This window comes from Embiotoca jacksoni, unplaced genomic scaffold (genome assembly GCF_022577435.1).
Source record: "Embiotoca jacksoni isolate LCO1_2020_lvr unplaced genomic scaffold, fEmbJac1.0.p SCAF_18, whole genome shotgun sequence".
Taxonomy (NCBI): Eukaryota; Metazoa; Chordata; class Actinopteri; family Embiotocidae; genus Embiotoca; species Embiotoca jacksoni.
Window position 1 is genome coordinate 7,890,673 of NW_027185318.1, and position 22,843 is coordinate 7,913,515.

The 22,843-nt window shown below is 42.5% G+C and overlaps 1 protein-coding gene across 2 annotated transcripts in view; it reads left to right on the plus strand.

Annotated features, from left to right (window-relative positions):
• dph6 (diphthamine biosynthesis 6) overlaps window positions 1–22,843 on the plus strand; it is a 55,928-nt gene that overhangs the window by 11,179 nt on the left and 21,906 nt on the right. For both annotated transcript variants that reach the window (XM_069152497.1, XM_069152498.1), the window contains 9 exons: window positions 3,316–3,389; window positions 4,342–4,460; window positions 12,654–12,715; window positions 13,334–13,428; window positions 13,554–13,647; window positions 15,626–15,776; window positions 16,202–16,327; window positions 17,979–18,108; window positions 18,257–18,431. In XM_069152497.1, coding sequence (XP_069008598.1) covers window positions 3,316–3,389; window positions 4,342–4,460; window positions 12,654–12,715; window positions 13,334–13,428; window positions 13,554–13,647; window positions 15,626–15,776; window positions 16,202–16,327; window positions 17,979–18,108; window positions 18,257–18,431 — 1,026 coding nt within the window. The remainder of the gene's footprint in view (window positions 1–3,315; window positions 3,390–4,341; window positions 4,461–12,653; window positions 12,716–13,333; window positions 13,429–13,553; window positions 13,648–15,625; window positions 15,777–16,201; window positions 16,328–17,978; window positions 18,109–18,256; window positions 18,432–22,843) is intronic.

Here is a 22,843-nt window from a genome sequence, read left to right on the forward strand (position 1 = left end):
TGCTGCTAATGGCTCTGACTGTTGAATATTACCCTGACTGAATACGTGGCATGGGTAAGAACCTTTAAAGCAGAGCTCTGATAAAACAGCCGCATTCTCAAGTTGAATTCTTGGCTGTATGATGTTCTTGTCTTTGGGGCAGATACATATCTTGACTGAAGGCATGTCTGTGACTGTGAATACATTTGAAGCAGTCTTTTACTCCCTTACTAAGATGAATGTATATATAATTACAAAGTATATCACGCACACTACCTTGATATAGAGTTTAATGGCCGTATCGTTTCTTTGTGGAGCATGTCTGCTGGCCTTAATCTTCTCCACAGCTGACATCTTAATAACTCAGCCCTCTCCATCCATTTCCACGGGAGACATCCGGATGTGGGGGAAGGATTAGTTTAATGAATTTGACAATTAGTAACAGAAGTTAATGACTGCATGGGGCTAAGTACCCTGATGGACATGACTGGGGGGACTAAGGACTTCCATTGCTCTGGGCCATAGATCCTCATTAATAGCTTTTTTCTGCCTGCCGCAGAGGACAGGGGAGGCCAGGCCGGGCCTTTGTTTAGTCTGCCTGTGACGGAGCTGCTGGGGGGTTGCACTGTTGCACAATGCCATGCCAGAATTAGTCCCGCTCTGGGCATGAGTTAATGCAGGCCCTCGGGTCCTGGATCAGGTGAGGCTTCCTTTAATGAACAAGGGTCATTAAATGTTGAAAAAAAAGACGTGGAATCAGCGCAGGGAGGAAGCGCTTTCTTCAGGTCTTGTGCCAACACTCATGAAGAAAGAAAAGTGGTTTGTGGGTCACAGGTCTCCTGATGACCTACGCCTTGATTTATCATTATGCTACCCGGATCCCACTTCTAATGCAGTCAAAACATCGTTTAGCCAGATAGCTCTCATAAAGATTTTATTATTATTTATTATTACACTGTGCTCCATGATCTACCTAGTCGCTTTGTCAAATATTTCCACCATAAACCATTTTGATAAATTTTTTAGCTACTATAAAATCAAAGTTTGTATTTTTTTTATGGCGTCATGAATACGCATAGAAAAATTCCCATAATAACCATCAATTCAGATTTATATGCACGTACACTCCTTCTTCACAATAATTTATCCTACCTTCTCCCACAGAGGATGAGAAAGTATGGCTAGAATTTGTAAAATCACATCCCCAGCAGCATTAGCTGCCCCCTCATTCCTGCCTGTCTCCTGGTGATAGCTATAATAGCAACAAAAACACAGCCACATCCAAAAATAATCACTTCCCAAAGCTGTTGCCAAACGGCCCAGCATCAAGAGTCTCCATTGAAAATAAAGGGATGTATGACAAAAAAAACCATTATGTTATTGTTTGTGGTAAGTTTGCCCGGGTCTAAGGCTGTATGATCTGATGTAATAAGAGCAAGCGAAAAGAGAAGGCATTTCATTTTTGGAGGCAGAGTTGATCCTCAGAGGTCCCAGCACCAACGACAGTGTGCATCCTGAGACAGAGGAGATCGAGGAGATAGAGGGAGACAGAGACGGAGAAGCTCCTGTTTGTTGTTGCTCTGACGCTCTGATATTCTGTCAGGCCCTGCCAAGTTTAAAGCCAAGTGAACAAATTGGTGTTGATGTAGCGCACTCCTTCAACACTCTCATTTGTATATCTTCTCCTCTTCCTCTCCGTCTCTCCTCATCCTCCTCTTTTACCTCCTAATTTGCCTCTTTAGGGAGTGACAGTTGCATTTAGGGAAAAGGTTATCATTGCATTAGAATAGAGTGCTGGCCTTGAGGCTTACCTAGAATTACATGACACTGCCTGCAGCCCCCTTCGCTCTGTGCTGGGGCTGAAATGTTATCAGTCTGACTTAATTACTGTCACTGGGCCACCGAATTGACTATAACGCACATTCCCGCGTTGGACACATTGGAGAGATATTAAAACTTGAGAGCAGAATCCCTCCTCTAGATCTCTTAGTGTTTAACTTCGGGTCAAAGAGTTAAATTCTAGCTGCGTAGTAGTCTGTATGTGTTTATACCTCACATCCTTTTCTGCACCAGGAACACCACACGCACACAGAGCACATCCTTTATCTGATTAGCTGGCACGCCTATGTGGAGCTGTGTGTGTGTGTGTGTGTGTGTGTGTGTGTGTGTGTGTGTGTGTGTGTGTGTGTGTGTGTGTGTGTTTGCGTGTGTGTGTGTGAGGCTCAGTGCGTTTCAGCTGAGCATCAGGCCCCAGGCAGGGCATGGATTTCATTTAGGAAAGTATCAAAGGTTTACACGCTGTTCGCTTTAATCAGCATGTTTATCAGGCAGAGAAAAATTGCAGGAAGGGACCACAGGGAGAGGGAGGGGTGGGAGGGTTATCTTAAGGACCAGTAGCCAGGGAAATTGATAATGGCTACAAGGTAATTTACTGGAGACTTGTGCATCCCTCCACTGCTTCTACCCTTGCCTCTCATTCTAATTACAGCCCATGTAATGTTCTAATGAATCTGCAGGTGTGTGTGTGTGTGTGTGTGTGGGAGGGGGGGGGGGTGCTTTTGTGCCTCTGCATGCATGTGCGTCAGCGTGCGTGCTCTCGCCTGACACGTGTGTGTTTGTTTGTGTGTGTCACTCTGGATCAAGCCTGTTTTCGTGTAAGAAGATTGAACGCATCTCAAGGCTGTGTCAGTATCTCTCGAGTGCACAGTTGTCTCACTGTTTCTGAAGTATGAATATGATATGAAAAGCAATTAGGTTAGCCCTCAGCAATATTAAAGATACATGCCACTCACAGACGCAAAGTTTCGCTGATACTTCAAGTTGTCACTGCGGCTCCATCTTTTCCGGCTGGACGCGTAGGGGATGGAAGCCGCGGCCAGCCGCTCGTCCCCTGCTCACAAGGTCCAGCCGCTGCCGTTGGTGGTGCGGCTGGTGCCTGACACACACACACATATACACACTCACGTGTGTGCATAAACACACACTCGCAGAGCCATGTACGCAAACCTCCAGGGGATATGGGCTGGACCTTGAAGGCCGTGATCGGACCAGAGTGTAAACATCCCCACAGGATCGCAGTCCAATGAAAGGAATGAGCTGTCAGGAATCTGCTTTCTTTGTCTTTCTCCCTCTCGGTGTGTGTCTGTGTTTACATGTGTTTGTGTGGTTTTTGTTCAGATAACACTTTGGGATACCATTGTAGGTCGAGAAAGGAGTATTTGGCCTTGAGAGACTATGACATCATGTTGCCGTCTGAATGCACGTCGCACTGTACTGTATAATGGGGGGGGGATACATCTTTGTAGTCAAGTTTCCTCCATCTTTGCCTCCCAACAGGAAAAGGAGGGTGTTGAGGCAGTGTCTGTAGGGGCCATTCTCTCCGATTACCAGAGGGTCCGTGTGGAAAATGTGTAAGTCAAACACACACACTTTTTATCTAAAGTGCGCGCGCACACACACACACACACACACACACACACTGCGTTCAGGCCCCTGAACTCCAATGACGCACAGTCTGTGGTCCACCGAAGGAAAAGAGTACATCCTCTGTAGTCTGCACTTCACAGTGTGTTCCAAACTTTGGAATGAGTTTTTGTTTAAACACACACATATACACACTTTGGGTTTTGTTTATGCGCTTTTATTTAGACAAGCTTTGATTTTATGGTGTGGTTCTGTTTTTATGGAGCAGTGATTTGAAGAAAAGGAATGAAACTGCTTGTTTCATTACAGTCACATGATTTTTGTTAATATAAAAAAACGCACTTTCCAATTTTTGAGTGAAACACAACTTTTATTCACAGAAAGATGATAGACTTTCCGTGTGACACAGATACTCATGTTTTTCTTGGTCTTTTTTTCTTTCTTTCAGCTTTCTCTCTTTGTTCTCTCTTGTTCTAAACTTTCAGAGACTGGACACATTGCAGCACAAAAGCTCTCTTTATATTAACAAATCCTGCTGTCAGTCAAATTGCTGTTTCCCCATATACACACACGATAGAGACACACATTTACACATAAACATTAAGCATTTTTTTGGAGGAGTGAACACTTGTGTGCAGACAGTTTGGCTCCAGTTACCTGCTGTGGATGTGTGTGTTCCTCAGGAGTTCACGGGACAGACAAACCACAGCTTAAGATGGAGTTTTTTGTTTTTTTTGCGTGTGTGTGTGTGTTTGTCTTCTCCTTGAATTAAGCCGCTGGCTGTGGTGGCAGGTGGGAGCATGTGCTGTGTGCCTATCAGGGTGGCAGCCTTTCCCGCAAATGGAAAAGGTGCCCGGCCAAGTTGGCTTTGAAGTTGTTGTGAAGCTGGCAAATATTCAATATTAAAAGCGCTTTGCATCCCTTTCACCTGTTCCCCAGATGTTTCCGGCTCGGTTTGCAGCCCTTGGCCTACCTGTGGCGCCGAGACCAAGAGTCCCTGCTCGCCGAGATGATATCGTCTGACCTCCATGCTATCCTCATCAAAGTCGCCGCCTTGGGTGAGTTTGTGTCTTTTGTGTCTTAGCCAGCTAGTGAGCAGTCTTATGTCCCCTCACTCCTGGTCACCCTTTTCTTTCTCCTTTTACTTCCTCTCAAGGTGCCATGTTGGTTAAGTAAGGACAGAATTTGAATGAGTTGCAGATAGGAGGGAAAGGAGGTGTAACCAGAGAGAAAAAGGGAGACAAGAGTAATGCCTTAATCATTAATCTGGGGCTTAGCAGTGGTGTTGAGACTTGTGCCAGCGGCAAAGGTATTGAAGCAGAGAACAATATGAAAAGATAAGAAGCACAGGGGGAGGAGGAGTGAGGGAAGTGCGCAGTGCTATTGGGAGGAGGAGGGAGGGGGGGGGGGGGGTGGCATTCGAGAAATAATCGCAGGTGATTGCCCTGCACATTAATGCAACCTGTCAATAAGCGGCGCATGTCGCCATTGTGTGCGAGAAACACTGCTTTCGCATAGCTCGAAATAAGTGGTCCGTGAAGCGAAGATTAAAATCTGGTGTCTCTCATTTATGTTTTTCAACTGAGGGAAGAGGTTAATGTGGTGTCACCTGCTCTCTACCTGCCTGTTTTGCAGCCCGAGGACAGGAAGATCAGATTACTGAATAACAGGAGAGAAAGAAAAAAAAGTTTTCTCTTTCTTTTCTCCGGTACACGATGTTAAGATCCCTACCTGTATCTACTTGACAGTGCAGCCGGATCCCCTTTTACGGTGCCAGTGATAAATGATAATTATGGCTACAAATGGTTCTTTTTACTCTCAAACTACTCATGGCGATAGATCATCATGTAGACACTGTTTACGTGCTGTTAAGTGCTTGTTGTCACCTTTGGTAGCAATCAGTCGAAAAGGGGTCGCCGGCTGACTGATGACCCGCAGAGCCGAGCAGGATATTCTGCATATCTTTCAACGCTGCTCAAATAACCTCTCGTGGAATGTAGTTGTCAAGCCATTTATCTTTGGTACTTTATTTGCTGGAGCCATTTCTCATTTGTAATGGCTTTGATCAAGGACATTTTGGTCATAAATAATGAAACTTGTCAGATGCCCGTCAGAGGAGAGGTCACAATCCATATTTTTTTTACCTATTTTTATGCGTGATTTTAATTATTGTTTATTAGTCAAATTTTTTTTTTTTTTTTTTTTTTTTTTTTTTTAAATTTTTGTAATATGATCTAAATCTGTATTTAATGTTAATTGGTCAACCATAATGCTAAATTACTCTTCACCCCACCTTAACGATCTCACTGTCACCCTCTAACCCTGCAACCTCCGCCGAGCTTTCTACGCCGAACACAACTTCGTCTAAAAGCAAATTCTCAAAATGTTTTTGAAGATTATAATTAGAAAGGAAAATCACCTCGGGTGCCTTTGAGTGTGTGTCTTGGCCTCCCACTGGAGGTGAGTGTGTGTGCGTGTGTGTTTTGGCTACAGGTAAAAAGAAAAGATCTTATCAGACATGACTTCTCACCTGTCCTAAGGCAGCGGTAATTAGAAAGCAGAGAATTGAATGGGGGTGCAAGCGCCCAAGGCGTTTCAGGCAGCGCTCATGTAATTGCAGCTTTGGTGGAAGCAGGTTTGAGCAGTGAGGTGTGCTGTTTAGGGGAGATTGGGTGACAGAAGGGCGTACCTGGTGGCCTTTGGTGTTTATGTTTGTGTGTCTGTGAGAGGGAGAGCAAGAGAAAGAGATTTGGAGGGATTTACTTGAGCAGACCCCATGAGGAGAAAAAAACAAAAAAACAACTTTCACAGAGCAAAGGTTAAGTCTGCATCTGACCTGACAGCCACAGCAGCTCAGGATATACTGGGCTGTGTCATACACCCTTGCACAAAGCGACGGCAAGTGCAATGTACGAGTCTTTGCTCGACACAGTTTTGCATCCAGCGCCCACATCTTTAAAATAGCACTTGTGCCCATCTTAGCACACACGGGTGTGTTGGTGTTAAAATGAGATGTGCTAAGGTACATTGTACATGACACACAAGCATGCAAAAGATAATACAAATAAAAAAAAGATTACAATTATTATTGTGTTCATCAGTCTTTTCAATCTGTGCATGAGCAGATTTGTTTCCTGTGCGGAGAAGGATTATTTTTTACTACTTGGAACGTCCGGCTTTATAAGAGCAATCCGAAACCTGTCTTTTAAAAATATTGAGAGATGACAATCTGATCGGTTCATTTTATTTTAAGACATTACATTTCATTTAGCTGACGCTTTTATCCAAAGCGACTTACAATAGCGACTTACAATAGAGACAAAAGACAGCTGTGATTAATTCAGGCACACATTTCTTTCTCTCTTTCTTTCTTTCTTTCTTTCTTTCTTTCTTTCTTTCTCTCTTTCTTTCTTCCTTCCTTCCTTCCTTCCTTCCTTCCTTCCTTCCTTCCTTCCTTCCTTCCTTCCTTCCTTCCTTCCTTCCTTCTTTTCTTCTTCTTGTTGGTAACACATCCCTGTAGTGAAAACACAGCTGTCCAAATTCAGGATGAGCCTCTAACTGATTTCTCCAGAAGTGTTCATTTGTGTGCTGATGGCAGCGTAACCCCACCAAAGAGGGAAAAGAAGATTTTTAGTCTTTGAAGATGCCAAATTGCATGCAGGGAAGTAAGTTCAACTACCTGAGTCGAAGCCTATGAATGTCAGAAAATGCCGCTAATTAGCAAAGAAGCATTCCTCAAAGGAAGATGCATAGTTTTGTTGGGAAACAATCTCTTTATAATGCAATATCTCTTGAGCTAATTGGCAATTCCAAAAGCTTGTATTAAATATTAATGTAATTAGTTAATTGATTGATTAGTGCAGGTGAGTATCAGGCCACCGGTTCAACAGTTAATTGGTCCTCAGCTCCAGAGATAATTGGCATGTCTGAAATCAGGGTCTATGTGCCGCAAAACCTTTTATCTCTGCATGATCTTTTACCCTTCACACGAGCACAGCCTGTGTGCTGTGAGGGGAATTTATGTCACATATTTGCTTCCGCTGATCACCTCACCACTTAAGGACGTTTATTATAGTTTAATATATATTTAAAGGACAATTAATGGTCAAAGACATTAAAAAGAATTTACTAAAACCTGTTCAGTGTGGAAGACTGAGCAATTCAGAGATTTTTTTTTTCTTGTTATTGAAAAACAAAACAGAAGATATTTTTATGCTATAAGACATTATACGTATTATCAATCCCTGCAAAAAGACATGATGCAATTTGTTCCAGGATTTAAGTGGTCTGTCCTCCAACCCAGACCAATTTAGCTTTTAATCATTTCAGTCAATCAATTCGTTTATGTAACACAGTAAAGCACCAAAGAACGACTATAAATTATTAACTTGTTAAAGTAATGACGTTATGCACAGCATAGCAGTATAATAGACGTTACATACGTAGCTTATGCACATCAACAACAAGCACTGCTGAAAGCTTTTATATTTTATATATAATCGAAGTCTCACTGAGTTATTGTTGTTTACAAACAACTCGACTTGCTGTCGAGTGTTTACTGAATATTTGAAGGCAAATTTTCATACGTTTATGATATTATATAAAGCTATAACAACTTGAATTTGATCATTTTTCAGTATCTTGTCATGTTATCTATAATATTCATATCGCAGATATACCCTGAAATGTGGTGACATTGTTTAGGGCCAACGAGCCCACTGCTACTTGCCTATTGAAAGGGGTTTTTTAGGCTGTTAATAAACATGTGATTTCTGACTTTAGAGTTTAGTTTGTGGTCATACTGTAAGTTTAGCCTACAGTCAGGTTCAACTGCTTTCTGCTCAGTCAGTTCTGAACACTCATAGAGGACAATCAAAATTACAGTGAGTGAATATTTGCTTTATAAACTTTATGGTCAAAATGTTCTATAGCCAAAGGTCAGATCTTCAGATTACTCATCCAAATATATTTAGTTTACAAAGGAGGAAGAGAAGCAGAAGATGTTACTAAAATTAAAAAAAATTAAAATAAAAATAAAAAATAAAAAAAAACATGAACTACTTATCAAAATAGCTGTGGATTCATTTGTTTGTCTATTGTTGAATTAATGGTTTAAGCTATAATGTCAATAGACCATTCATTAAGTAAGAATTCTCTTGGTCTGATTTTGATTAGTACCGTTACTAATACGACTCCATTTTTGGGCATTTTTAGGCTTCCATGCAAGAGAAAGATGAAAACAGGTGATTGCGTGAGGTGCCGACCATGGATTTGCAATAATCCCTCACTGTTCTTAACTCTTGCTTTTTAACGCAAATTAATTGCATCCACATAACAAAACATGTACTAACACAAAATGATTTGCAAAAAGTTGCATACCTAGATAATTCTTCAATCTCCCTGCTCGTGACTTTTTTCTTTATCATGTTGATTGTTGATGTTTTTTTGAACAGTTTGTACTGTAGAGTGGTCAATGTGTACCTGAAGCTTTAGATAGTTTAAGAATGATGGGCAGTGATTGTTTTTCTTATTTAAACCACTTGCCACACATTGAACTGTAGTTGCAGTTCCCTCTCAAACAGAAAAATGTATTTATTAATTTCCACAAGTTAATTTTGGCCACTTCTCTGTGGTTTTAAATTTTCCCACTTGCTCCTCTTTTGATTTTTTTGAGACTGAAAAGATTTCATCTTGCTGCGATTGCTGCACAATTCATGCTGCCTATTATTCTGCTCATAGACACTGAATTTCAGATAAGAGCCTGACAAATTTCACATATAACCTTAATCTTATCATCCTTTGTAGCGTGCCACTTCCCTCCCCTTCTTTCTTCCTCTCCGTTCTGTATTCCTCTGTCTGCCTTACAAAGATTAGGTGATAGTGAACCAGCTATTGTTTTGGCGCAGGTCTTTGAGCGCGTTGTTTAAAGGCTGATGCAGCTCACCTACTAGGGAGGAGATGCTTATTTCATCCATTTAAAGGCTAAAATGTTACACATCATGAATCCAATTTTCTCTGCCTTTTCTCTCTGAAGGCAGGGATTAAAGCCGAGCTGTCAGCTGGCACGCCAGATCTTAAGACATCCCGCGGATGTCTGCGATACTGCGCTCAGCTCAGCTCAGACAGTATCTCGAATCTCCCGGCTTTTAATTTGGCATTAGGCTCAGTAAGCAAAATCGCAAGCCGTTTCAATTAAATAGGTAACTCAGTGCTGTGGGTTTACACGAATCAACCTCAAGGTGGGAAAAGGCCGATCATGATTATTGAAGAGAATTAGTGCAAAATTATACTCTGGAAATAATTGCCATTGACGTCTTGAAGGGTAGAAGTGAGAGCAGCACTTTCTGTAGAGGTCAGATTCAATCCAGTTGTATTTATATAGCACCAAATCAAAGAAGGAAAATGTAGTTTTACTTGATCTGAGAACATTTGGTTCAAGAATTGACTGTGGTGAATGTTTAAGCACATTCAAAGGATTCTCCAGTATTTTTCTATAATGATAACTTCTATTATGTCTTATAATGTGCACAAAATAATTTAAAAAATAAGAAGTTTTTACTGTTTTTCACACCAATATAAAGACTAACTCAGTTGTCTAAATGGCTCTCGGCTTCCTGGTAAACTTTTTCTTCCTCCTTAATTTCAACCCCCTAAATGTCGACAGTGTTTTTAAAAAATGCTCTCCCTCATTACTGGACTCCCTGGTTTTAAAGTTCACCGAATCTAATTGGAGTTTTATAGGATAATACGTAGTAAAAAGCCCCTTTTAAAGGCGAGCCATTCCTCTCCGTCTCTCTTAGGGAAGCTCCTCTCTCTCCAAAGTGCGGTCTCGCTGTCTCTGGCGGCAGACTAATGGCAGCTTCTAGTGGGCTTATTTGGGTTTAATGTGGCATAATGAGGTTAGGTAATTGGGTTTAGGTCAAGTTGTAAAACAGGTTCAGAGGAGACAGAGATGTGAAGATCATGTAAATGAGTGGTGTTGGATCGCTGAAGGCTCACACTGCTGGCTACTCAAAAGACTTCGCAAAAGCATGTATCGTACAAGTGCGAGTTCACTCCACCTCTGCTTGTCTCCAAATGGTTTGAGTAACCTGAAGTCAGCCAGGAACTTCAATTAAGAAAACACTCATACAAGTGCTAAGTAGTCTTGGGAGAAATGCCTCCACATTAATGCCACCGCTGTATCATTTTATCACTCGCTCCCGTCTCACCAGGTTTCCGTCATCCTCTTCCCTCCTTGTAAATATCAAATCACGTGTCATATATTATTTAAGAGCAGTGAAGTTAATGAACATATTAAAAAACGCGGCATCCCCTCAGCAATTTGGAGCCAATTATTAAAATTTGTTAAAAGGCATGAGTAATTAAAGAGGATATTTAAATTGGATTGAATTTTAATGCTTTTTTTTTTTCTCCCTCCTTATTACCTTTGTGGCAGGGTTAAGATGAGAGGATGTTGAGATTAGATATTCTCACACTAATTAAGACCACAGATCCCCTGGGAAGAGAATAAGGGCCCGCTCGTTCTCCCTCTCCACGCTCTCTCCTACCCTCCTTGTCTGCCTCCCTCCCGCTGCCGTGGCCCTCCGTCTCTCTCTCCCCCGTAGTCCTGGACCACCGAGGGCCCGGAGGAGAGGCACAGCTGGGATTAAGATGAACCCGGGATGGGATGCGACGTCCTCCCTTCACATCTCCTCTCCTCTCTCTCCCCTCTCCCATCCGTTGCTCCCCATGGGGCCCACAGATGACACATTAACCTTTGAGGTTGTCAGGCCATGAGAAGAAGAGAGATTCTCACATTACGATTAACTTTGTTCCTTTAATTAAACACATGAGCATGCCGATGAACAGGACCACGTGATGTCTCGGGAATAGAAGAGCTATATTGGATTTTTCAGAGAAATTATTAGGCCAATTCAGCAACTTTTTTTTTTTTTATTGCGATGGCATCACTGTCACAACTGCACATCACTCTGAATAGGTCATCAGTTACTTGTTAATGATTATGTCAATCAATTAATAGGCAGTCACAGAAAGAGCAAATGGAAAATGTCAAAGAATGAGTCTAGCCTTAACAAGTAACCATCCAGATGTGTTTGGCTGCAGTAATTTTACTTATATTTGTAGATAACAATCTGGTGTTTGCTGTAAGTGCGGTGGCGGCGGCATACAACTAGTTGGTTTGGAATTTCCTAAAATGTAGCATTTTACATTCATGTCCTGTTATGTTTTTATTGTTCTATTCTTTGTAGAAAGCACCTGGTGCTCGGGGCTTTTGTTTTCCATCAGAACAGCGAAGAATGTGCAGTAGGAAAACGTAGGCAGCACTTTCTGCATGAAAGGCGCGACATGGGTGAGATGGAGTTCAGCTCTGTGCCCTCAGAAACCGGTGACTACAAGACAAAACCGGGACTAAGTGTCACAAAGGAGTAAAAATCCTCTCAGCCTCATCAAGATGAAGAAAGTGTTGTTTTTTTTACCGTTTTATTGCTGCAAATATGTACATAATCCCAAAATGAGACTGATCAAAGTGCTCATCTCGTTGAGGCCAGGGTCTAGATTTGGATATCTTTATTTTTTTTTTTTAATTTTCTCGACGGCTACTTGGTTGGTTGACTTCACTTGTTTTGGTTTTTTTTGTCTGGGGGAGTGAAGGCCAGTGAGCCTGTATGTTAGGAGTGTGGCACCACTGCGTATGCATACAAAACTCTCCACCACCCTTCTCTTCCCCTTTCTTCTTTTCTCTCCCATGCCTGTGAGTCACTTCCATGCACCATTTCAGGGGAAGGGGAGGGAAAAGGCAAATAAACAAGATCTCTTTCCAGAGTTTATATTCTCAAAGGGAACTCGATGGGGGTGGTGGGCGAGGAGGTATGGGGTGTGTGTGTGTGTGTGTGTGTGTGTGTGTGTGTGTGTGTGTGTGTGTGTGTGTGTGTGTGTGTGTGTGTGTGCGTGTGTGTGTTGGGGGGGGGTGGGGGGGGGGGTGTCTGTGGCCAGCAATTGAAAACTGTTGCCCTTACCCGGAGAGATCTGTGTACACTACTTGCAAAGTCAAACAAATAGATCCAGGGTGCAGGTTTACGTGTGTGTTTGTGCGACTGCCCATAAACCTCCTTGCCTGTCATCTTCAATCACTGTTCTCTGTTCCTGATCAGGCCTCTCTCTCTCTCTCTATCTCTGTGCAACTCTGTTTGTGTGTGTCTTTCTGTCTCTGTATGTATTCATATGTGTGTTTTCCACGTGGGTGCCAGGCCTGGATCCAGAGAAGCACTTAGGAAACCCTCTGGCTGACATGGAGCCCTATTTGAAACAGGTCAGAGGCTCGTAGATTCTCTGTCACCCTGTTAAACTCTTGACTTCAGTACTTTCAGCACTTCCAATGTGTGCCTGATTTTCATGTTCGACATGGATGACGGTCCTAAAACGGTTTAAAATTATTCATCTAAATTCAAAGTTTGATACTACAATGAAATATGTTATATATGTATATATTGTCTTTTACCTTTTCTTTCACAACGATTGTGTTCTCACTGCTCTGCTTTTGGTGATTTATTGTGAAAAAATATCCCAGTCATCCAATTCACATTCTTGTACGATCCACTGTGTTGCAATCGGTCTGGGTATTTTTCCCTGGAGCTGGCAAGACGTTTTAACCCTTTCCACGCCTGTGGTCGTGGCTGTGTCTGTTATTAAAGAATATATTAAAATTTTACATCTTTGCCTTGCAGTTGTAGAGCCATTACTAATTTAATTACAGTATGTTGTTTCAGACTGCAGTTTATAAACTTTTAAACTAAACATTGTGTTGAAAATTGGCATCAAAATGACTTAAAATAAATGAAAAATGACAGAAAGAAAAGAAGACTTGTTTTTGAATGAAATACATGAATCTCTAAGTGTGTGAATGAGGTGTTTTGTTTTCCCTGAATAGCTCTCCCAGAAGTATGGAGTCCATATTTGTGGAGAAGGAGGTGAATATGAAACCTTCACCCTCGATTGTCCTCTCTTCAAAAAGAAGATAGTTATGTAAGTGAAGTATTTTAACCTTGTTGCCTTAACATTTTTTTTCTGTATTTAACTCCTGTCTGTTTGGAAAGTGTTGCTTTTTTTCCCCCCAAGAATAAATGGATGTTTTTTGTGCATTTGTGCAGTGATACAGCAGAGACAGTGATCCACTCAGCAGATGCCTTTGCTCCAGTTGGCTACCTGCGCTTGACCGAAATGCACACGGAGAACAAAGACGACGTGAGTCAAACTTCCACGAGTATAACGTTTAAGATCAATGCCGTTCGATGCTCAATCGATCATTTTTACAAGCAAAAGTTTGTGTCGCTTTGGGGTTGATTACTTTAGAACTCCTCTCAGGGCAAAACAAATACAAGAACAAAACCCTTTGGTGTCTGATAACTTTGTGGAGGAGAAGAGAAAACACAGCACTGCGAGGCAGGGTTCAGATCTACCTCCAGAGGGCCTCTCTCTCCCTCTCTCTCTCTCTCTCTCTTACACACTCCGCTCTCGGTCTTCCCCTTCATCCCTCGCCCTCTCTCCTCTAGCCCCACATGGCCTACTTTGACGTCTGCAATATTCACTGCAGCCGGAAACTAGGCCCAGCTTAATAAACATGTCTGCTCACATTAAGGCGCTTCGCATTCAGGTAGCTGGCTAAGCGGACACAAGCAAGGGTTGCAGGGACGGAGTAAGAATTGGCTTTTGGTAAATTAGAAGCTGAATGGGGCTTCACAGGCCAAACGAGTGGAAAACATTTGAGTTTCCCTGCAAGAACAGACGTCTTAAGAATCCTTAAATCAATGTTAGAAAGCTGCGACGGAAACATTGACCTTATTTAGGTGTCATTTTAATTACTCTGTTTCAAATTGTCTGGTTTAATAAGCAGCCCACTCGATAATTAGTGTTCCTTCCAACAGTAAAGTGCTCCTTTGATACTGGTGTATTAGTTGCTGTGCGTTACGAGTGTAGGGTTGCACAGAGGGATCAACACATCTCCGGGGCAGAGTGTGCAAATTGCAAGTGTGTTTCTTTGCACATCACGCAATAATGTGCTTTTGTGTTTGTTTGTGTGCGAAAGAGAGAGTGCGTTCCTGCTTGTAGCCCTCATGTATGTATATCTTCACGCTGGATGGGGGATGGGATGGTTATGGACAGAAAACATACCCCCATCCCACAACCTCCGTGACCCTGCAGCCTCGCTCCCTACAGCTATGTATTTTTATTTTTTTTTACTCCCCACACTGCCGCTCCCACCCCCATCACACAAACACTCACACAACACACACACACACACACACACACACACACACATGCTCGCACGCTCCCACATCCCCTCTAGCCCCCCGCTAGGTTGCTGGGGGAAGAGCAGGGAAAAATCAGGGCCTGCAAGAGCAGGAGGAGGAGGTGGAGGGAGGGAGGGCGGGGGGGGACAACCAGGGGAGAACCTGCCCTGGTTCAGCCTTCTGAAGCTCTTCTCGTCAGGGTGACAGATCCGCGGTGACACCAGCACTAGACGAAACTGCACCGAGCTCAGGGGGTGGGGATGGACCACCATCATTTGCCCTCCGTTAATGCTAGTCAAGCTATTTTTCATGCTGGCCAGGAGAGAGGGGCTGAAGTATAATTAATTTGATTATCATATGGCCTAATGCGGTTGACAGCAGATGAGGGGGGTGAATGAGTGTTGGGCAGGCTGAAGGGGGGGGGAGGCGCAAGTTGAAGAAATATGAAATATGTATTTAAATGTGTGACACCCCAGCAGGGTTTGGCAGGTAATATGTATGCCTCAGAGAATGGTAATGATTTGTTATTTAAAGGAAGTAGCAGAGAGGCAAAGTATAAGTAAACAGAGGAAAAAAAACAGGTGAAATCCAAAACATGTCTCCCCAATTCAGTCATGAGCTTTGACTGACAGCCAGCATGATTGAATCTACAGTATCAGAAAACACCACTCCCTACTCGCCTGAGCCACGAATATGTTAGCATGTTGTTTCATATTCATTCACCTTGAAGTTATGTGCGTCTGGGTCCTTGTCATGAAAGACTGACACCCACACACACACACACACACACACACACACACACACACAGCCCACTTGATGGGACATTGGAAAAGGTTGGCTAATTATACAGCGTTTTGTCTGTCTTTGCGAAAGGCCTGGCGCTCTTTGGTGGGCATTTGGCCTGATGTATTCCCTGTGGTGCTTTATTGCAGGATGTGGTGGCGAGCGCTTTGCCCCATGGTAGTTGTCCTTGCCAGAACGCCATTGACAAGATGACTGAGGAGGTGGAATATGCTGATCAAGCTGAAGACAACCAGCAAGAATTTACATCAAATTGTGACCTTAGTTGTCAGCGGGGCCACGGTGAGATTAATTTATTTTGAGACACGAGCGTCCTGACATGCATGCATGAGTGTGTATTTATGTCTGTATGTGTCAGATGATATCTTTGTGTGGCGTGTGCTCCCTGGATCTGTGTCATGCGGCCAGCATCATGATGCTAGTATTTTTGAATGACTATTTGACATGAGCTGTCACTTAGGCCGGGTATTTGTGACAGTCCCTGAATGAATTTCTCTTCTGACATAAACCACCTATGCATGAAATACCTCTTAAACAGCACGTCATGGTTATAAATGAAGAAGAAAAAAAACACAATGCATACTTATTTTAAATGTTTTATTTGAATCAAGCATTACAAACATAGGATGACTAACTGTTTCTGGAGCTGAGTACTTGTGGAAATCCCAACTGGTCAACCCTTCTTTGTGGTATTGTGTCTCCTGCAGACCTCCGTCCATCCTGCTCATCGCGGAGCTCCAGAGGCTATCAGTGGATCTCCGGCATAAATGGCCTTCAGAGCCAAGACGCCGGGATCCAGGGCCAGACATCGGCAGCTTTTGCACAGCTGCAAAGTAAGGGAAAAGAGTGAAGAGGGGAATGTTCGTAGCACTTTGAGAAAACATGGCGTGCCAGAGCTGTGGACACACTTTTAAATATCCCTACAAGAAAAACCACATGGGTCTACTAGAAAATTCTTTTTTTTGCCTCTCTGGTATACAGAACAACACACACAAGTAAACTAACCTTTAATAAGTCATGTTTTCTTCAATCAAATAAGAATTCCATCTTTGATATGATCAAGGGGAGATGATACGTAATTCTTTTTTTTCCAGGGGTGATTTAAGCAGCAGTAAAACAAATTCTACAGGGCTTACTTTACTACACTCCATTCTTCAGCCCTGAAAAACAATGAAGAGAACCACATGGGGAAAACTTCTTTGTCCCTTGGGTGTCTTTCTTTCTCCTTGCTGTGTAGGCTAAAACACACACTCTGAGAAGTAGCAGAGCTTGAGAAGTCGTTCCTTACTCAGAAGTGCTTGTCAGCTCAGCAGGCAAACCCAGTGTGTCAAAGACTCAGTCTGTCACAGGAACGGTACAGCGAGCTGGCCACCAAACAAGGACAAGACTTCAAATTAAGCCAAACACACACACACACACACACACATGCGCGCACACACACACACACACACACACACACACACACATACACACACACACACACACACACACACACATATTACAGGCATGCTGGGTGGGTTATCGTTTTTGCCCTGCAGAAGTTTAATGGTGCACGCTTTTACAGTGTATCTTTTTTCTCTTTCTCTCTTTTTTTTTTTGATGGAGATAGAGGAGCGAAAGATGAAAAGCATATTTAATGTTTATCGTGGTGCTTGGCTGAACAGCCTTCACAGCGCAGAGACAATATTAAACAAGTTAATATTTAATGAACAACCTCTTTGTATGAGGGCGAAGTAGTCTGAGACGCTAGTGTTGGCAAAGGAAAAACAAACTTGAAGCTCTTTCAAATGATTGTAGGGAGAAAGGCTTTGCTTTGAGCCCTTGTGCCTGCGTTTGCATCCAAAGGCTACGATGTACGCACATGCAGCGTTAGACTGTACAGAAGGGGGACCACCATTACCACTTTAAAGCAATAGATTTCAAAGTCAGACAAAAGTTCTAAACTATCCACCTTTTAAAAGCAGCGGTGACTGCATTTAGATGACTGTTTGAACAGGTGAGTGACTATATACTAGGTGCAGCACACCTGCTAGTTTAAGCTGAAGTGAAACAACACAGTCCCGATCTGCTGTTGAAAGCAGTCCTAAAAGTAAATGCCTGGATTTTGACTTTCTTTTGTGGCAATCACGTGAGTTGCAGTGGGAGTCGATGCAACTCATTTCATCAAAAACAGAACAACCAGGACTAACTAAGCTTGTAGATGTAAACCAAACAACTAGTCTTAAAGAGCCAGTTGCATGAAATTGCTGACAATGCCGACCATGTACAACCAGAGATATAGTACAGCCAATGTAGCACTTCTATTTGGTCACAACCCTGAGCTATTTTACCTTCATAAATATGCATTTATTTAGAGTAAACTGTTTTCTGTCAGTTTAGATAAGCTTTTACTAAATCTGCATACTTTGCTAAGCTGAGGTGAGGTTATGTTACTGTAATAACATAATGTGTTACCGTCACTTATTGTGAGCTGCTTGTCTCCAGGTGAGTTGAACAGCAGAGCCTGGGAGATGAAGAACATTGTCCTGGTTCACCTGTATGTGAGGAACATGGAAGACTTTTCATCACTCAATACAGTCTATAAGAAACACTTTGACAGAAACCCACCAGCCAGGTAAAGGTGCACACACGCATGCAGATTTTCACCCTTGTTTCTCTTTTATCTCAGGGAACACCTTTACAAAGTTTCATGTTCATTTTTATTCTCCTGTTAAGTTGTAATGATCTCTGCATTCATTCAAAAAAACCTCGTTTTCATGCAGGGTGTGCGTCCAGGCGCCTCTACCCGCCGCTCAGCTCCTGCAGATGGACTGTCTGCTCCATGACTGGACTGAGCCCCTGGAGGAAGGCTGTTTCCGCCAGAGAGAAGCCCTGCACGTCCAGAGCTTGTCCCACTGGGCCCCAGCCAACATCGGGCCCTACAGCCAGGCCCTCAGGGTAAGACCCTGAAAGCCCCACCAGGGAAACGGTGCTGCTGGTGTGCAGGGCAGCCATAAAGTAAAGTGTATGATTAAGTGAGGCTAATATTTCATGTAGGGCTGCAGCTAGCTGTAACTGTCATTCTCACTGTCTTCAAATTAATTGCTCTGCGACCAACAGTCAGAAGCAAAATATTTGTTTTAAAAATTGAGGAAAACTCAGTGATAAATTTGGCATTACCGTCTTGTCTAAGGATGGGGCACCCTGTTAGTTATGTTTTCTTTTGGTTTTTTTTTTATAATTTTTTGCGGGGGATGGGATCAGGTGCCTCTTCATGTGTGCACATGTATGAGAGGTCAAATCAGACCACCTTTTTAATCTGATGAGGGGGCACTTTTATGGGAAGGGGATAGACGGCAGCGAGGGTAATTATGTTCCCTCCAGCCCTATTCTCCCAGGACATTTATTATTTTTGTATTCATATTTCAGATCTATTATTCTCATGAATAGTTTGGTTCTTGATTAAAAACTAATTTGAAAATGATATAGCTACTTTCTGGTTGGAACCGAGCCAAAAACAAACAAAAACATGGTCGGTAATGGATTACAGGATAATCGAGGATTAATTTGCTGAATGATGAACTCGTGTGATGATTCTTATGATCTTTGTTATGCTTCACTCATACAAGCCAATTGAAATGTCTGGGTTTACATGCAGTGCTTGGTTGTGGATCTCTTTTGTCTTTTGTTTACGTATAGATGCATGCGAGCAGATGCATGTGATTGTTGTTTTGTGTGATAGTTTGTTCTCATCACTACTTTTGTGTATACATGTAAATATCTATCCCTTTCATAGCGGGCATTTTGTAACCACTTTTGCACTTGTTTGTAAAGCTACAAGTCAAACTTCTTTCATATTGTTTCAAACCCAGTAAGAATGTGGAATTCAAAGGCAGAGCAGAGGAAGTGTGGGCCGTGGTTGCACGGTTGGCTTGGTGTTGTGTTTACCCAGTGTGTATTATATAGGATTACACTTGTCAAGGTACTGTCAACAAGGATAGTGTCCATCTCCTCCACACTGTCCTTGATCCTGCAGCCAAATCCGTCTATGAGTGAGAACATGTGTGGATTAGCCATTCACTCAGACCTTGACGGCATATCTCACCAGTGTGTCACTGAAGTTCAGTTTGGATTCCTGAGATGTAACCTACAGTCAGATTTGCTTTTAACATGCCAGCAGTGTTTGATTTCCTCAATGGAGTCTCACTGAGACATGAAATGGAAGTCAGCTGTGTGCGTGTGCTGTCGCCTCTGGAAAGCCATCGAATCTCTCATTCCTCTAATGATCATTCATATCCAAAGCAATTTGAGAAAACAATGAGAGTTTTGCTCGCTCTGAGCTGTTCATGGCGCTTCATACGACCCCTGCATGGTCTCTCAATGTGCCTCCTCCTCCTCCTCCTCATTTTCCTCCTCCTCCTCCTCCTCTTCCTCCTCGCTACAATGACTTAATTTGATCAAAAATGTATTAACAACTCTTCAGTACAGCCACAGAGTTTTACATATTAATACAATTAGCCCCTTGCTGTGAGCAAGCGTGCAGTCCCCACCCCTCCTCTCACCAGGACCACGTTGACTCCCATCTTAATGACAGTTTTCCTTGGTGACTGTTGCCGTGTGACACCATGACGACAGGGCTCTGGCAACAGAGACAGAAAAGCTGTTGTCTGAGGCCGAATAACCTGGAGCCCTAAACATTCAAGAATTAGTAAATAAAAGAAGGACCCAGTTGTACCAGAGGGTTGGAAGGGGGGGCTGAACTTGAGAAGCCTCAAGGATGAATTTGTGATCTTCATTGTGTCCAAGGAGTGCAGTCAGTTTTGTGCAGCAGAGGTGTTTTTGTGACACGATTAGTTGAGCCTGATTGGGGAAATAAAAGTGAAAATCAGTCACCTTTGTCAAACAATTCAAACAAAAGTTAGTTGTTTACTTTATTGTTCATGAATCTGACAGAACTTTATAATGCTACCTGCATTAATGCAGTGTAGTCAAAAGGGCTATGGACTGATCAATGTCCAGCTATATTTGGACCACTTCACTCTGTTGACAAGTGTCCACTAGTTTGAGGGACAGCACATGGCGACTGACAGAACATGGCACTCCGGCCCTGCAGGACTTAACTACAGTAGGTCTCCGCGTTGAGGGCTGGTACGGAGGACCGGCGTTACGGATTGGCATGTGATGGATGCTGGACCTTCAAACTCCCTCCATCTATTCATCTGTCTGCTCGGCCTGTCACGTCTCCCAGCTTCAGCTCTCGGAAATGGCAAGCTGACTTAATGTCGACTCGGCCGGGCAAGCTGACAGATTCAGATCTGACTTGATTTAGAGAATTAGTTAACCTTTATAATGTCAAAGCTGCGGGCCTCTTGGTGTATTGTATGTTGATATGTAATATAACGTCAGTTTAGGTTAAAGCCGCGAGCCATAAAGACGAAGACAGTAATTTAATTTATGGTTTGTTTTTACATTGTTTCATATTGTTCTGCGCTTGATTGACGTGTTTAGAGGTTGCAGTCACCGTGGTCTAATCATATCAAATCATTTGTGAGTGAGTGGTAGTATCAAAGTTCTTGTCACTAATTGTTCTGTTTGGCTGCCTTATTTATCAGAGATCTAATGCAAATGTAGCTGTTGTTTGTTTTAGGCACAATTTGCATAATCTAATTAAGATACAAGAAATGTCACTCTTTTATTACAGCAATCAATTTATTGAAAAACAAAGGACGTTCTCAGACATCCATTTTTTTTGTAGTAAAATATCAAAACAGATTCTCTCATTACAACAGAAGCCAAGTAATGGCATGCTTTTAAAAGAAGTGAAAGATATTGCTGCATTTTCTCTCAGTTGTTTCTTAGAAGGAGCTTTTAAACAATTTAGTCCATTAACATAATGGCAGGAAAAAAGGGCATCAGTCGTTTTTTTTAATCCAGCAATGTTCCACATTTGTACACAGACATACATTTGTACTAATAACAAAAGATTAGTAGCTGCCAGATGGATGAAATTGGTCAATCATTTACTGAAGTCAGAGTTAGCGGGAGGAGAGGAGTTTTAAAGTGCAGGATTTTCTCCACATCTATTTGAATTATTGCTGCCGGTTCGGTCACATTCCCTTTGGAGCTGCATTTACAGAAGCAAACACAATAGCCAAACCAGGTCTGAATGGAAAGACTATCAGTTGAATGGTTGTTAAACATCTCCTCTTTCCTGTTAAAGGTAAGTGGCTCACCCCTGGGATATTTGCTGGGAAATTATACTCACTGATCAGATTCTGTGGGGTGCGTTTGGGGAGCTGACTGCGCTAGCCTCAGGTTGCTGGTGAGCACTAACCTCTTGCCTCATTCCCCTAATTGTGAGTGACAGTCAATATTGTAGAAGATTGTCTTGCATGAGGCCGTGATAGGATTTGCATTGGATTTTGAAAATTGTCAAACTGGACTGTGAGGCTCGAGGAGGGAAGTGGCGCTGACGTTGCCAATTAGCATCAAAGGGAGGTGTGGAGTGAGGCGGGCGGTAGAATTTGAATAATCTTCTTACGGGAGTCCAAATGTCTAAAAACAACGGGCTGAACTTTGTCTGGCTCTTTTGATGAAGAGTTAGGAGGTCAACTTGAGTCACGGTGAGGTTGGGCCACTCACGTTGGAACCAGAGAGAGAACGACTGCATGGACAGAATAGGTAGAAATGTATTTTCCCTGCTTGTTTGAAGTCTCAGTTAGATTTTGTTTATCTCAAATGGTATACAGGGTATATTAGCAAGCATCATTTTTACAGTAAAAAGTGACAGCAAGCACAAGATGAGAGATGTGGGAATGAAATGTGCTAAAAATTTCCAAACTAAATTGAACATACACTTTGTGGTTACACAGTAAAAGCAGCTGAGTCTGCTCGTTCGCGAGCACACCAAAGAAAATACGTTTAACCTTTCATTCTCCATCTGTGTTTTAAAAGAGAGATGCAGATATATTACAGCATTTTTCATTAGGAATTTAAGCGAAAAAAATGTGTGATGAATGGCAGAAATTAAGGTTAGTGCTTTAGTTTTATCACATCACGTGCAAAGTCCAGCTACGCCCCCTTCACCACATCAAATATCCTCCCACCTCCCCAAACTTCCTCAGCCTACATCTAGAGACTGCATCCACCTCAATTATCACAGAAGAGTAATTAGCCAAAAGCCAGTGTGTGTGCATGCATCTGCGTTCAGGGAGGTATTCATGCAGCACGAACAGATTAATTAGGACATTTAACTTCATTTCTAATACAACAAAATTAATCCCATAAAATATGAGGGATCTCGGAGGAAGTGCCTGTCAGCATCTGACGCCTCTCCCCTGTTTGCCATAATCTATTAAAACCTTGCTTTT